At 41.1% G+C, this 16,604-nt stretch overlaps 1 protein-coding gene and 1 long non-coding RNA gene across 5 annotated transcripts in view; one reads left to right on the top strand and one right to left on the bottom strand.

The window, feature by feature from the left end:
• The window catches only part of rai14 (retinoic acid induced 14), a 39,486-nt gene that overhangs the window by 21,120 nt on the left and 1,762 nt on the right, over positions 1 to 16,604 (top strand). Inside the window, exons 5-20 of one of the 4 annotated variants that reach the window (XR_013278694.1) lie at positions 625 to 689; positions 826 to 883; positions 1,197 to 1,267; positions 3,837 to 3,943; positions 4,986 to 5,167; positions 5,370 to 5,395; positions 6,530 to 6,616; positions 6,858 to 6,938; positions 8,455 to 8,559; positions 8,977 to 9,069; positions 11,433 to 12,092; positions 12,775 to 13,241; positions 13,328 to 13,496; positions 15,032 to 15,199; positions 15,274 to 15,428; positions 15,603 to 15,668. Coding sequence is in view for 3 of the 4 variants with exons in the window: in XM_077497268.1 (XP_077353394.1) it covers positions 625 to 689; positions 826 to 883; positions 1,197 to 1,267; positions 3,837 to 3,943; positions 4,986 to 5,167; positions 5,370 to 5,395; positions 6,530 to 6,616; positions 6,858 to 6,938; positions 8,455 to 8,559; positions 8,977 to 9,069; positions 11,433 to 12,092; positions 12,775 to 13,241; positions 13,328 to 13,496; positions 15,032 to 15,199; positions 15,270 to 15,428; positions 15,603 to 15,668 (2,564 nt within the window). In the remaining variant the exon portion in view is untranslated. Of the gene's footprint in view, positions 1 to 624; positions 690 to 825; positions 884 to 1,196; positions 1,268 to 3,836; positions 3,944 to 4,985; positions 5,168 to 5,369; positions 5,396 to 6,529; positions 6,617 to 6,857; positions 6,939 to 8,454; positions 8,560 to 8,976; positions 9,070 to 11,432; positions 12,093 to 12,774; positions 13,242 to 13,327; positions 13,497 to 15,031; positions 15,200 to 15,269; positions 15,429 to 15,602; positions 15,669 to 16,604 lie in introns of those variants that run through there. The other 3 variants (XM_077497268.1, XM_077497270.1, XM_077497269.1) reach the window with 3 other exon arrangements.
• The window catches only part of LOC144002239 (uncharacterized), a 63,642-nt gene continuing 52,011 nt past the window's right edge, over positions 4,974 to 16,604 (bottom strand). Inside the window, exons 3-4 of the long non-coding RNA XR_013278696.1 lie at positions 6,836 to 6,931; positions 4,974 to 5,164 (exon numbers count right to left, since the gene is read on the bottom strand). This is a non-coding gene — a long non-coding RNA (uncharacterized LOC144002239). The remainder of the gene's footprint in view (positions 5,165 to 6,835; positions 6,932 to 16,604) is intronic.

Below are 16,604 nucleotides of genomic sequence, written 5' to 3' on the forward strand. Positions count from 1 at the left end.
TTTTTTATTTTATTCTATTTTTTTTTTTTTTTTTACATTTAAACATTTTCTTGTTTTGTACAATTTTTTTTTTTAATAATGATCGTCCTAGTACTGTGCATGTTGCACTCCAACTTCAAGTTTTTGCCAACATAAATAAATAAATAAATGTATATTATAATAAACATATATTATTATAAATTATATTTGGTCCAAAAATAACTTCCATAATTATAGTGTTTATTTATTTATTTTAATTAGTCTTAATATTTTTAAATGTTTAAACATTTTCTTGTTTTGTACAAAAAAATAATAATCGTTTGAATAATCGTGATTTTAATTATTGGAATAATAATCGTGATTATTATTTTTTCCCAAAATCGAGCAGCCGTACTACAATATACAACATGAATACTGATAAGCATACATGCTTTATCATATGCCAAAAATGACTAAATGCTAATAATTTAAATTAATGACTGAAAATGTGACTTTTTTTTTTTTTAAATCATGAAAAATTATTAATTATTTCTTGTAATTTTACTTATATTTTTACAAGTCGTATATTTGGAGAAATAAGTGTTTTTGGTAGTATTTTATTTTATTTTTTTAACCTAATAAACTCATTGTTTGATTGATCACTAGGTTTAAATCCGTTGCACCTGGCAGCCAAGAACAATCACGCCGAGTGTTGCAAAAGGCTTATTCAGGTAACCTCTAATATTTTAAGACACTTTTTTTTTTTTTTAAGCTATTCAGAGAACTGACCAACTTCCCTTGCTCTTGAGAAAATGAGCATTTCCCTTCACAAAACATAACTCATTGATAACCTAATTTCCCTTGCAGAGCAAATGTCCTGTTGACGCAGTTGACGGCTCAGGAAGGAGCGCTTTGCATCACGCTGGTAAGTGTTCCAACAAGCATGAAGTTCACTTTATCGAGGTGAATTTTTGGACCACGTGATGGGAAAATCTCTTTTCATAAACCCTCGTCTCATATAGTTGGAATCTTAGACTTAAGTGATTAATTGGAACTGCACGTAGTAGTAAAATAATGAATAATGAAATGACTCATCTTGCATCTTCGTTTAATTGAATTATTGGACGAGAGAATCCTCTTTTAATTGGTTTGCTCTACACGTTAGTGTAATCCACTTTTTGCAATCTCTTAGGAATGCTGCTTTTGTAAAAATGTATTGTGCCTCTTTTCGTCCGCAGCCATTGGTGGAAAGATCCAAACGGTGCAATTTCTGTGCGAACTGAAAAGTGCCATCAACCTTAAAGATGCCGTACGTACCTTGTCATTTTGTTTCATGTTATTTATGTTTCCGAAGACAAAGTAAAAAAAAAGTGACGGGCAATAAATCGCAGGAGGCCACAGCTGCACTCATAAATTGATTTCATTTTTTTTTTTTTTTTTTTTTACCCCTGTATTTTGCTGGTGCGTGCCTTGCACGTACGTCTGCACTAGAGAGGCCCAGCGTACTGTGAGAACACTCGCAAGCCGCAGACATGTGGTCTCCATTGCAGTGACGCTCCATACCTGTGGTTTAATCCGAGTGGATATTTAGTGAATGTGCGTGCAGGTTATTTACATTTCCAGCTCGCGTCATCTGCATACGTGTGCGGCATTCTCACGACTTTAAATAAACAGACAGTTTTTAAAAGAAAAACAGGGCCATGTGCTCGGTGTTTAACATATGTCGGAACCAAATGGATCTGATGACATGAAAGGAAGCCTAAATTTAGTGTTGCTCCGATACTGGTATCGGCAGAGGTGCCGATACTGCATAAAAACAGTGGTATCGGTATCGGTGACTACTCACAAGTAAACATGCCGATACCATTAATTAATTCCAACGCTAATATGTAATTTTGTATGCAGAATCTTATGTCTTGCTGGTGCACGACATTCACTGGTATGTGACATGTTCACTGCCTGCCGATCCAAGATATCCTATTGGCCCTTGAATGCTCTGAACCAATGGCAGGACAGCTTTTTCATGTTGAGGAAAAAAAACCTTAAGTATCGGTATCGGCCGATACTGCAAAGCTGGGTAACGGTATCGGGAGCCAAAAAACGGTATCGGAACAACACGACCTAAATTCCTGCCAGAGACAATAAAACTGATGCATTGTTTGGATATCGTTACATCCCTACTTCATATTGTAACATTTCCAATTACCTGTTTAACGTGATCACTCATACAGCGTTAAGCGTAAAAAGGAGATATCTTAAATGTAGAAAAAATAAAATGTAAAACAACTCTTGATTACTGACAAGGCAAGTATACTGTAGTGCTAAAAGTGGAGCAGACACGGGCCAACTCAAGCTTTAACCTGGCTATGACGATGCGACTATTTTTTTTTTTTTTCTACTCGGTGAATGCGTGCGTGCTTTACGACAGCCTGGTAATATAAAACACGACGTGGCTGTTCCTTGATACTCTTTTACCCTCTGCAGCTGCACAGACTGTCAGCGTAATGCTTAATTGTCATCTGTTGAGGATCAAAGCTTCCTGACATAATGCGATGCATTCCAAATGACCTCATACCCCGTCCTTCCCTTTAATAAAAATGGTGTACTACAAAGCTGCTACCAACAATGGCAGCAAGGTTAAGCAGGTGCTTCTGTCCGGAGAATGTTTTGTAACCCTGAGGCAGTGACTGATAAAGTTAAGAACTACTGCGCTACATACTTTTACAGAGGTATCGAACTCGGCCAGTTTTCTATATGCATTCACTGAACCCTTCTTTATTGAAAATATAATTCTTCTCCCCCCCAAGACAGGTATAAGGTTTACTGGTGAACAAAATGAAGAAGGAGAGTAACCTTTTCATCAAATACGGTCTCTTCACATTGAATTCAGAAAGTTTTGTGTTCTTGGATTGCTCAACTTGCCAATCATGCAGTGAGGACGCCGACTCCCATCACTCAACTCCAAATCTATAATTATAGAGCACTTTAAAACAACCAAGCCCGGCCCAACGGATACAATGAAAATAGCAGAGGACTCATAATTGTGCCCTGTGGAACACCATATGTTCCGTTAACCCAGTGCTTCTCAATTATTTTCGGTCAGCTAGTAAGAAGAAAACACCCCCAAAGCGACTATAAATAGTATCATTTGTCTATAAAATTGTTATAAGCACACCTCTGCATAACACTGTATCCGCATTAACATAGAAGAGAATAAAAAAAAGAAAGAAATATGGACCAACTTACAACAAAGTCAAGTCAAGTCGAGCCATCTTTATAGCGCTTTCAAACAAATGCAATGTACAAAATGTTATGTACAAAAGCACAATATTGTGCTTTTTTTTAGTATGAGCTTTTTTTTACCCCCCCCCAACATTGTGATCTTTTTTTAAATATCGCCACCCCCACAATACCACAATATCGTGATAATTATCGTATCGTGATGTTTGGATATCGTTACGGCCCTACTTTTCAATACATGAAGTAATTATAAAGGGTAGTATAAATACATTTTAATTTTTTCCTCCCCCTCCTGCTGTGCTGTCAGAGAAATTCAGAAGACAAAAAAAAAAAAAAAAAAAAAAACATAAAATGTTACCATCACTACACTTAGTGTCAGGAAAATGTCCTCTTTGCTCCTCCTCACTGTGGCATTTGTGTTTGTGTGCCATGACGCATTCACCACTTTTCACATAGTCGTGAGAGTTCTCTCACCACACAGTCACTGAACATATCATTCACGTCTCATGTCCAAGTCCATGTCCTGATGTCATTCCACATGACGTGCAGTATGTAGCGCTTACAGCACATGTGAATCCAGACGGCGGCCATTTCCTTTTCTACATCTAATGTTGGTACCGCTTGTGTTTTCCCCAAAGGACGGGCACACCCCTTTGCTCTTGGCAGCCAAACACGGCCACGCTGAAGTGTGCATCACTTTGCTGGACTGCGGCGCTGAAATCAGCACTTCTGACAACAGTGGCAGGTAAGGAGCACAACAGCAGGCCGGTTTGCAAACGTGGGCAAAAATGGCGGACAGTGCCGTCTTTACGGGGGGTCCTCGGTTTAACAGTCCCGGCCGATATAAGACATTTCCAGGTTATGAATTGGTGCGACTAAAGAATATGTGGTTCACCTCAGTTACTGCTCTGTTATAGTAATATATACAATATTTAATAAAATAATAATAATGATGATAATAATAATAATATAAATAATTAATACATATAAATAAATAAATAATAAAAATAAATAAATATATAAATGTAAAATACTACAATAAATTATCCATCCATCCATTTTCTTAAGCGGTTGCTCCTCACAAGGATCACAGGGGTGCTGGAGCCTATCCCAGCTGGCTTCGGGCAGTAGGCGGGGTACACCCTGAACTGGTTGCCAGCCAATCGCAGGGCACTACAATAAATTAATATCAACTAATAATAAAAAATAATAATATAAATACATCACAAATATATATAATATGTAATAATAATAATAATAATAATAATAATTAAATAATAATAATAATAAAGATCAGGAATCTTCTTCACCTGAAGACTTCTGTCCATTTCCCCGTCACTCTTATGAGGCGCTCCCCCTAGTGGCCCGCCAAGTAATTGCTCAATAAGTCATGAACAATGGAGCCGTTGTCGTGGCTGGTTATTAACTACAAATATCGTAATACTTTGCGTAGACGTATCGATAACCAAGCAGGAAACAAAGTAGCACGATTTATCGTGATATCGATTTATCGTTACACGCCTATCCAGCACCCTGTGGTGATTAGTTTAATAGTGCTGTTTAATTTTAATTAGGCATCTTTTGGCCACCTACGTTTACGTGATAAGTGATTTTAGGTTATGTCAATATGAGTTTTTTTTTTGTACAATATTGTGAGTTTTATAAATGATTATTTTTTTTTTAAATAATCACCACCAACCTCCCATAATATTGTGACAATTATCGTATCGTATCGTGACGTTTGTTTACATCCCGAGTGAATACCCACTTTTGAATTCACGCTGCAGGACGGCGTTGATGCTGGCCACAGAGTCCAATGCGGTGGCCGCCGTCGAGGTTCTGGTCCACAGAGGGGCACCCCTGTCCGCAGTGGATTTGCATGGACACGACGTCCTGCACTATGCCAAGTCGTCCACCAACTGTGAGGTCAAAGCTGCGCTCACTGCTGCTCTGACCAGACAACTCCCTGGTGAGACACAAACGCACACGTGGGACCAATAAAGAACATGAAAAGTTCGAGTACTCAGTTGACCCACTTTCATTTGCACTTCAGTCCTACTCTTTAAGTGGCAATGCAGGCAACACTGCCATCTGCTGGACAGTCTCGGCAGTATTACTTTTGGATGTGTCAATTATTTTGAAAAATGTTTTTCTTTTCACGCACATTGCAGATCCCAAGTCTCCCATAAGTCCCGCGGTAAGAAACTATGCATTTCGACATTTTAACTATCTGAAAGAAAACCTACTGTTTTGCCTACATTTCCTGATTGAATCATGTATTTCCTCAAATGGTGGCCGTGTTTATTTACTCAACAGCAAAGTCCAATTAGATTCAGGTGTTTATTGGGGGTGGGGGGTGAGGTTACAGCAAGGTGCCTTATTAGGTTTGGGATTCAAGCACATTATATTTCTAGTTTGAGTTTTCATTTTATTATTGACATTTTTTACTCAGATTTTGTTTTTTTTTGCTTTTATTGGTGCCTGTGCTGTGCACTTTGAGATTTATTTTATAAATGGTAAGTGCGTTACAAATAAATTCTATTATTATTATTATTATTATTGTGGTAGTATCAGTCATAACGTGTAGTTATTCTTGAGAATCAGCTTTTTTTTTTTTTTTTTTTTAACCCCACTTGAATTTAAGAATTACCGTATTTTCCGCACTATAAGGTGCACCTAAAAGCCTTAAATTTTTTTCAAAAGCTGACCATGCGCCTTATAATCCAGTGCGCCTTATATATGGATCAATAGTGAGCCATAACAGGTCTCGCTGTCAATACGCTATCGGTGACCCTGCACGATCGGCAGAAGATCCCGCCATCTTGGATCGCTAGCTAATACTAACACTTTACCTCAGAGAAAATAATAAAACTGCTGTTTATTCATTTTGGGAGTGAATGGAGTGGTCAGAAAGCTGGTTTGTAATCTATTAATAAAAGTTTGACTGACCTATCTGACTGTTTTGTTGACATTCCCTTTAGCGCAGCACCATCTAATGGATGCATAACGTAACCCCAGCCTTATATATGGAAAAAGTTTTAAAATATGCCATTCATTGACGGTGCGCCTTATAGTGCGGAAAATACGGTAATTGGGGCATGATGTAAAATTAGAGCAGAGGCCCACCACTATTTGAGGAAATACGATAAATACAAGTCACATTTAAATGATCTCTGTCTATCTTCCAACAAAGTATATTAACAGTCCCAGCTTGTATGAACCTGTTAGTCATGATTAGAAACTCCAATCACTCAGTCGTTGAATCTCTTTGAACTAACCACCACTTGTATTTCACTTCTTCTCCCTTCGCTTTTTTTTGCTGACCCCATAGCATGATCAAGTAGCTAAGCTAAGTGATGAACGGATCACAACTCCCAAAAAACGAAAAGCACCTCCACCTCCTATTAGCCCACTGCAGGTAAATGCATGTCTCTGTATGTCTGCTTGTCTCAATGTCCTGCGCTCTTGTGCACACATGAGTAAACTTAGTATACAGAAATTCTCTGAGTGGTTCTATCGACCTTTGAACAGCTGTTTCCCAAAAGCAAGGATCAAATCACATTAGCAGATAAAAGCATCTTAATCTGAACCAGTTTTTAGGATTTGTTGTCTGTAAGTACTTATGAGATAAACTTACTTTCAACTTTGTCCACCGGCAGAAGTCTGGAACGTCTTCTCCTTCATTTTCTGGGACCCCCTCGTCCAACAAAAGTGACACTCCAAAGCGATTCAACTACAAGGTAATGATCAAAAGTACAGGAAATTGGAAGATTATGCACTCATTAAGTTGTGACAATATACTACAATATTAAAAACCACACTGCAGCGCTACACCATTGCAAACAGCAATCCAACGATATTGTATTTCCTCAAATAGTGGTTCATGGCTTAACACTCAATTAACTCATTTACTCCCAATAACGTATAAATACGTTTTTTTCTAATGTTCCAAGTGTCCCAAAGACATATTTATACGTTTTTTTTTTTTGTTTTTTGTTTTTGTTTTTTAATGCTAGAGCAGGGGTGGCGAGATCCGGTCCTCGAGGGCCGCAGTCCTGCAGGTTTTGGATGTTTCCCTTCTTCAACACAGCTGATTCATGATCAGCTCATCAGCAAGCTCTGCAGAAACCTGATAACGAGCCTGTTAATCGGAATCAGCTGCACTTCGAGTAGGGAAATCTATAAAACCTGCAGGACTCCGGCCCTCGAGGACCGCAGTTTGCCACCCCTGTGCTAGAGCATACAGAAGGCTTTGATGCAGCCTCTCAACTGCAAAGAACGGTTGCAGAAATGGTAGTTATTACACAAACGGCCAGCAGGTGGCAACAGAGCAAAGGAGATCAACCAGGGCCATGTAGAAAAAAAGCTCAGTTACTTACAAATTTAAATAGATTTGTGAAAATTGATGAAACTTAGCTCTCTTCTAATGCTAATTGCTGCAAGACGGAAACAGATAGAAATACTTTTTTCCTTTTTTTTTTTTTGCATGCCATTGACACTAACAGACTGCCACTGTTTGCAGGGAATATGGACCAGGCCGACCAAAATCTGTGTATAAATGATGTATATTGAAATTTATTGCGTGGAGAGTGTGTGTGTGTGTGGGGGGGGGAATGCTTTCAATCTCGTTACAATTAAACTGGCCGATAAATCAGTAATCTGTATTTTTTTTCTGCCAAAAATCAGCAACAGCCTAAAAAAAATGAGTTGGGCACTACTGTATTATATTGTCCACTTCAGTTAAAAATAAACATGAAAGAAAAGAAAATATCACTCATTCTAGGGCTGAAATAATCTTGCAACTTGAATCATCACAGTGAAGATTTTTCTGCACTTTATTGAACAAAAAGTAATAAAATAAATCAATCATTGAACAAACGGGATCATCAAAATAAAACAGCCTCCATATGTCGGTATGCTCTTTTTGAAAGATAATACAAAATTATTTTACAAATTAGTTTGCAGACCACAGCAAATTTTTTTAATTAATACATAGGACAGTCAAAATGAGCATCACTAGCTTTGTAAAGGTAGTTTTGTAACTATGAAATGTCCGAATAATTAATATGACGGCACAAGATAACTGTGTATATGAATTAAAAATGTACCCAATGACGTCTTGCACCACAAAATGTCAACGCACGAAGAAGTCCCACTTCGACTCCCTCTTATCCTCTTCCTAATCTCCACTCCCACTCCACTTTCTCTGGCAACCCCACTTGAATCCCTCCCCCCTCGTTCTCTCTCGTGTGGAAGGATGATGAAGTCCGAGACGACTTTGAGAGGCTGCGCGACAACCAGAGGAGCATGTTGCTGGAAACAACGGACGAGCCGAGGAACGCCGATGAACTGGATCCGAAGGTAATTTATTAAAAACACTGCAATAGCTCAACACAAACACGTGGCGACGTCTTGCTAATAAGTGACATCATATCTTTCTCTTGAAAAGTCGAGCATTAGTCAAAACGGTGACATTCCATGTCAAACTAAAATGTTTTCACATTTGCACGTTACGTATAAAAACGTTTTTATATGGATGTGTTTTTCAGCACATGAACTGATCAATGTTTTTAAAACGTGGATGTTGAGAGTTTAGTGCCACGAGACATCTGTTTGGAGCTCGACTTGTTCACCTTCAGCATTCTTGTTGGAGGTCTAAGCGAAGCTTACATGTCGGGACCTGTTTTGTTGTCGGCTGACTTTGCGAGTGGTCCTGAGCTCGCGCTTCTCAAGTGTCTTCGGCTGGTAACGTATATGATGTGCTGTATGCACCGACAGGCCGTTACGCCGTCGGCCGCTCTCGTTTCAGCCCTTCAAGCAAAGATTACCGCTCTGACGCTGGAAAACCAGCAACTGGCCAGCAATTTTAAGGTAAGAGCACAATGAAAGGCTGCATTGTTCTCTACTGAAAAATAGAAGTTTAACCTCGCCGCCACAATTCAAAGCACCAAACCCACTTATTGACTTTTTTTTGGGGGGGGGGGTGCTCTTTCTATAATGCTCTAAGATGCCACAAGATGGCACCAAAGTCGTGGATAATGGGAAAGTAGTGTTTGTGTAAGGCAGTGCTTCTCAATTATTTTCTGTCATGCCCCCCAGGAAGAAGAAAACATCTCACGCCCCCCACCCCATACGCGTCATCATATTTCCTCGTCTTAGCTTTCGGGCGACTTTCGTTTGTCTCTTTATCTCCGTCTCTCTCCGCCTGTCTTCTCATCCCTGTTAAATATTTTTTCATGGTGTCACTTAAGGGTCTGCTACACTTTGTGCCTACACTTCATACTCATACACTGTGCTGTGTGCAAAGGGCGCATGCTCAGTGCAAACAAAACCCCTACACCACCGAGCGAATGCTCCCTGCTCACACTCTGCCAATGAGAGCGCCACTGCCCCCTAATGTAGTGGAGGCGCAATTGCACTTTATTCTAAAGACAGTAAAAAAAAAAAAAAAAAAAAAAAAAAAAATCTAAATAAAAAAGTATGTTCCCCGAGGTCAAACGCGCCCCCCTTGACGAAGCCTCGCACCCCCCTGGGGGGGCCCCACCCCACTATTTGAGAAGCACTGGTGTAAGGGGACGTACAGTATGTTGAAGTGATAAATTAAGCTAAGTTTTTCCTATTTTTATTTTTTTTTAACTGCATACCTAGGGTGGCCAAATTTTCAAAATTAAAAACCAGACGCTGCAATTTCGCTGGAAATTAAATATATAATACATTTCACCAAATTAAATCGCAAGTCAATCTTTGTGAATGAGGGAGGGGGGGGGGCTGCAGTGGTTAGTGGGACTACATTTCCCATCATTCTATGCAAAATCAAGTCGTTCTAATTCCCGTCAACATTGTGGGTGTGAATAAGAAGGCAAACCTGAATATGGAAGAAGGAATTTAACAGTTAAATTGTCTTTTAATGGGGTTATCGTATGAATCGCTAGGACATCTGTGTGACTGCCATACGCATGTCAAAATACAGAACTCCGGGACGTAATAATAGGATGCAGGACCCAGGGCTCAAAAGCGAGACGATACACGGTCACCCGATGTATACCATGCATAAACGTATTAAGCGCACACGTCGGTATTTTTATGTTTGATGTTATTATGTGTGGCGTGTCTCACATTTTCAAAATCGCTTAAGATGATACCAAACCGGGATGGTGTGTCCTGCTTTTGTTAGCATGTATGTTTATATTTATTATTTATAGCAATGCACCGCGGAATGTTACAATGATTCTGCGTTAGAGCTAGTGTTGTTCCGATACCGATACTGGTATCGGCAGATGTGCCGATACTGCATTAAAACAGTGGTATCGGTGAGTACTCACAAGTAACATGCCAATACCATTAATTCCAACGCTAATATAGGATTTTGGATGCAGCATGGTGTCTTGCTCACTGATATGTGACATGCTCACTGCATGCCGATCTAAGATATCCTATTGGCCCTTGAATGTTCTGAACCAATGGCAGGACAGCCTTTTCATGTTGAGGGAAAAAAAAAAAAAAAAAAAAAAAACTTAGGTATCGGTATGGTATCGGCATCGGCCGATATTGCAAAGCTGGGTATTGGAATCGGTATCGGGGGCCAAAAAAAATTGTATCATAACAACACTAATAGTAATGCATCCTGAAATGTTACAATGATACTGCGCTAGAGCTGGGCAATAAATTGAATTTGATTGTCATTTTGAAAATCGACTAGTTAAATTGTAAAATCAAATTTTGTCTTCTGGATTATTAGAAGTTGTTGTTCTTATTTTCTGTTACCTCCAGATGTTACTTTGAGTTGTAATATTCCACAAGTGGCATAATAACCAACTACTTAATTGTGACAATTAAGCACAAACTATAAGTTTATGTTAAAATTGATTTAGAATCAGTATACATTATTGTTGTATTGTTTGCACAGGAAACATTTCTGAATAAATGAAACTTTTAAATGTTTGTTGATTTGTTTTTAAGATGGAAAATCCAAATTGTCACGAATGACCAAAAAAAAAAAGAAAAAAAAAAAAGATTTTTATTTTTTGGTCATATTGCCCAGCTCCATACTGCGCTAATGAATCTGCTCCCTGCCTTTGTAACCAGTGAGCTGTAGCTTATCAAGTATGTATTTGAAACAGTACATTGTTTTGCTATTTTAAAGAAAAGTATACCAGAAGCATGAGCCAAGTACGTATCATGCAGCGGTTTTATCCACTGTTGTTTACGCTTATCCCCCGATTCCTTGTTCACAGAAACATCCATCACTCCAAGCAAACGAGGACCTGAAAGAAAGCAGCCGTCCCGACAGCATGACCTCCAACTCCTCCTTCCATTCCACACGGGATGACTTGGAGCTCGCAGCAGCTGTACCTTCCGCCGCCCACGCACCGCGGGAGGACGGCGTCGAGGAGGAAGGGATCAAGGGGAGCCAGGAGGAGACGCGACTGTTAAGACAGGCGCTCGAGAGCGTCCAGATGACGCTGCTGGAAAGCCGGAAGGAGAACCGCTCGCTTCAGGCTCTGCTCAAACCCGAGAGGAGCGGGGAGGGAAGCGCCAGGGCGAAAGAGGAAGAGTTGATCGAGAGTCTGGCCGAGCTGCAGGCCAAGCTCACCGACACCCAGGAGAGATACCACCAAGCCGTGGAGGAGGTGGAGGAGTTGAGGGCGCGGATGGGAGGCGACGTGGCCAATGGGAGGCGAGCGTCCGCGCTCGAGCAGGAAGTCGGGCAACTGAAGGCGCAGCTCGCCCAGACGGGCTGCGAGCACGAGGACGCGGCTCAAAGGTCGAGGCAGCTGGAGGAGGCGCTGAGGAGGGCCGAGGACGACAGACGGAGCGCTCAGGAGAAAGAGGGGAGGGCGGCAAAGATGGAGGAGCTGTACAAGGAGGCACAGGAGGAGATCAGGATGCTCCAGGTGGGCACACTTTTGCACTAGTTCGTCACCATCCATCCGTTTTTGAAACCATCCTCACGAGCTGACTTCATGCGAGAGGCGGGTTACAACCCGGACTGGTCGCCAACAAATTATACGTACTATTATTTTCCTAACCCACTTGCTAGTGTATAATAAAATGAGTATTATTTAACCAGCGACAACTGATAACCCTTTTCTTGGTTGCTTTATCACAGGGGTGTCCAAACTTTTTCATTTGAGGGCCACATACAGAAAATCGCAAGGGCCACATAACGTTATGAAGAGAAATTGTGTTTCGTCCTAAAAATTGTACAAATACTTTATTTGTGCTTCTGCATATTCAGAAAAATGCTACAGTATATAAACCAATGTATTTATTTATTTATTGCTGCAAAACGGAAACAGATAGAAACATACTTTTTTTCCTGATGAAAGAAGAGACTTTACTTTAATCTTTTCTTTTGGTAGCAACAGAACACAATATTCTGTGGGTCTTGCAAAATCAGTCAAAATCCAATAAAACAGCCGAGAGTGAACGGGATTGCTTCTGTGAAAATGGCTGGGAGTGAATGAGTTAAATAAAGTGTGAAGACAAACATAACCATGTTCTTAAAAAAATAAATAAGTTTCTTATTCATGCCCAGCCCTAACGGTCTATTAATCCAATATTATTGTTTATTAGGAGGCTCTGAGGGGCACAGTTCCCGTGGAGGCCGCAGCCAAAGATTTTGAGGAAATGAAGTCCGAGCTCAACGAGGTCATTTGCGGCCTACAGCACCGCCTGCTGGAGTTGTCGCACTCCTACAGCGAAACACGGGCCCAGCTGGGCGCCGCGCAGAAGCAGCTGGCCGAGAGCGGCCGGCCGCCGTCGCCGCCCCCGGAGGAGCTGCAGCAGGAGATGCAGAACCGGCTGGAGGAGATGCAGACGCTGCTCGCCGACACGGAGGAGAAGTACTCGGCGGCTCTGGAGGAGATCTCGCGGCTGAGGCAGGAGGCGGAGCTTCAGGCGCAGAGCTCGGTGGCCCTCGCCGACCACGCTCAAGTGATGTCGTCGTTGGGGAACGCCGTCAAGGAGTTGGAAAGCCAGTCGGAAGAGTTGAAAGAGCAGCTCCGGCACAAGACCTTGCAACTGGATGCTCTTCAGAACAGGTGACACCTCCGCCACCTCCATTCTTTTTTTTAAATAACTGCCTACATTAATCGTCGAATTATCTTCCATTATTCTATGACACGAGGCTGGCGATGGAGAAGGAAAGCACCTCAGAGGATTCCGTCTCCGGCGAGGAGCACACTAAAATGCGAGAGCAGCTGGAGGGGGAGGTGACCCACCTGACGCAGCTCCTCCAGGAGGCCCTCAGAAAGCAGGATGAGATGGCGCTGGAGGCGGCTGATGCCTGGCAGAAGGTGAGAGGGGGACAGAACCACACTTCAAACTCTGAAGTTGGAACAAAGTCATCGTCCAAAAGGACGTTTTTGGGCAAGAATAGCTTAGGGGGAGACTCATTCAGCCAGCTGGCTCATAGCGAGTCGAAGTTGGGGACCGTCTACAAGTTGCGCGTTACAGAGACTCAAATTATCAGTCAAGGAACCATTGACTGTTTTACCAAATTTTAACTGATTTTGCAGGGCCCACAGAATATTGTGTTCAATTGCTATAAAAACATGGAACCTATCAAAAGAAAGATTAAAGTCTCTTCTTTCATCAGGAAAAAAAAAAGTATGTTTCTCTATGTTTCCGTTTTGCAGCAATTAGCATTAGAAGATAGCTAAGTTTCAGTTTGCACAAATCTATTTAAAATTGTAAGTAATTGAGCTTTTTTTCTTAGATGGCCCTGGTTGATCTCCTTTGCTCTGCTGCCACCTGCTGGCCGTTTGTGTAATAACTACCATTTCTGCAACCGTTCTTTGCGGTTGAGAGGCTGCATCAAAGTCTTCTGTATGCTCTAGCATAAAAAAAACAAAAAAAACAAAAAAAACGTATAAATACGTCTTTGGGACGCTTAAAACATTTAAAAAAAACAAAACGTATTTACACGTTATTGGGAGCAAATGAGTTAACCTGGACGGTAAACATCCGGGTGACTTTTACTCTGTTAGAACCAGCAACATTTTGTGTGCAAAGCACGCTTTAGCCCACATTAGGAGAGGCCACCGCCTACCGCCCCACCTACACACGGAATGACATGAAACCTGACGTGCTGAGGATTTGAGTCTGATCAGAATTGGCGCAGAAACTCGGATAGCAAACATTGAAATGAACCAAGGCGGCTTTCGTTTACGCACGGGATACGTCGTCACGATCACGTGACCAGGATAATGCCGTTCACCAGGGTATGTTCTTATTTTGATAGTTAATCCATTAAGGCCTAAAGCGCTTGGCAAAACATGCCTCTAAAACCTATGGGTGACTTTAGGGTCGCCCCCGAAAACCTGAAGTATTCCTGGAAATTCAACAAAATTAAAAATTGACATATCAATATATGTCAGCTCCTGACATTCATATCTTTCACCAGTGGCGTTCACAAAAACATAAAATTATTATTATCAACCTTCAAATTTTTTTTAAATCAACAAACAAATGTTGCAAATAAATACAAACAATAACCTCGGGGAATCGAGTGGTTATTATTTGTCGTCCATTCCGTTACAAATCCATTCAAATTTTCAACACTTATTGTCGACATGCATATTTTTTAACAATATGCCACTATCGACTGGTTACATTGATTCGAAATCTGCCCGCACCGTCGTCGATCGAGTCATTTTATTTCATAACAGCCGCGAATCTGCGCAAGCCGCAAATACTAAAATAAAATTCCAGGACATGCTACGAGGCCCACGTCGGCTAAGAGACCAAGACTTGGTCAAAACAAAAACAAAACGACTTATCCGCTCTCCCGGCTTTAAATCACTAACATCCATTTTATTCCAACCAAAAGGCGCGGGACAATCGAGCGGAGCGGGAGGCCATCCAGGAGGTCCTGACGTCAAGGGAGAAAGAGAACCAGAGCCTGACTTCCAGGTTGGCCGAGTCCCAGGACGCCGTGTGTCAGCTCAAGCAGCTGGTGGAGAATCACGTGGCCTCCGAGAGGGAGAAGAACAAGCGGGTCAGTCGGTCGCTTTGAAGCCTGTCAGACGGGACAAGGCTTGCTAACGCGCGTCACGTGTCCCTCCCAGATAGACGACCTGTCCCGGGAAGTGGCCAAGCTAAAGGACGCCTTAAACAGCCTATCGCAACTCTCGTACAGCTCAGGATCACCCTCCAAGAGACAGCAGCAGAACCAGCAGCTGGAGACCATGCAGCAACAAGTCAAACAATTGCAGTACCAACTAGCCGTAAGTTTTCGTCCAAATTCACTTTCAGGCATGTGCGAATGATGCCACGTTCTTGCGAAACATAAAATGTCCCCAAAAAAACAACAGACCGGCTTTACTCCAAATGCTTTATAGACCTGGCCGATTGAATGACACCATTTGTATTCCCTCACACTTGTTCTGTTTACATCTCAGGAGTCCAAGAAGCAGCACAATGAGATTGTGTCAGTCTACAGGATGCATCTTCTATATGCTGTTCAGGTATTAGATTCTCCCAAATGTTTGTTGTACATTCAATGATGTGCCGCACAGCAGTGATAACACACTATTGGTTTTACAGTAGAAATATCAACAACGTTCAGTTCTGTACTAAAAAGTGTAGAGTTCCCAGTGTCAGCATCATTTTTATAAAGGTGAAATTTAAATAAATCCATAAATGAAAAGTTCCCTATATCTCACTGAGTGACTAATGCATGCGAATGTAGCGAATTTTGAGGTTTTGTCAGGGTTTGTAAAAGGTTTCAGTAGTGAAAAATTGTCTGAATAAGTTTGAAATGTCTTTTTCGACAAGTAAAAACTGTGAACGTCGAACAAATCCTGGTGAAAACCTTAGATTTGCTACGTTCGCAAGCATTCACCGCTCAGTGTTGTCGGCCTTCAGTTTGGCACCGATAATCCCTCGCTTTAATCATTTGTTCCAAGATCACATTGTGCCCATCATAAGACCGACATTTACTGTACATGCTACAAACATTTCAACATACTATATAAATGAGCTAACCACTACGGAAGTGTAGAGCTGCCAATATGTTCGAACGTATTGAAATGTGTTCGAACATACTCGCAAATATGTTCGAACGCATTTGTAGGCTACATGCTACAAAGTTAGCATACCTTCCCATAATGCCACAGGGTATTATTTGCGCATGCGCGAGTGAAAACAAAACCCCATTTTTTTTTTTTAGGCATTTTGGTCACATTACCAATTCATTAGAAAATTAAGTAGACAAAAAACAGTGTTCATTCGTAACTTTTAACTTAACTTTTTCGCCCCATAATGCAATGGGGTATTACGCTTGCGCACTCGAGTACCACAGCAATCGAGTAGCCTATGTTCGAACATATTTGCGAGTATGTTCGAACGTATTTGAGAGTATGTTCTAACAAATTTGCGAGTATGTTCTAACATATTTGCAA

Source organism: Festucalex cinctus, chromosome 15, assembly GCF_051991245.1.
Source record: "Festucalex cinctus isolate MCC-2025b chromosome 15, RoL_Fcin_1.0, whole genome shotgun sequence".
NCBI lineage: Eukaryota > Metazoa > Chordata > Actinopteri > Syngnathiformes > Syngnathidae > Festucalex > Festucalex cinctus.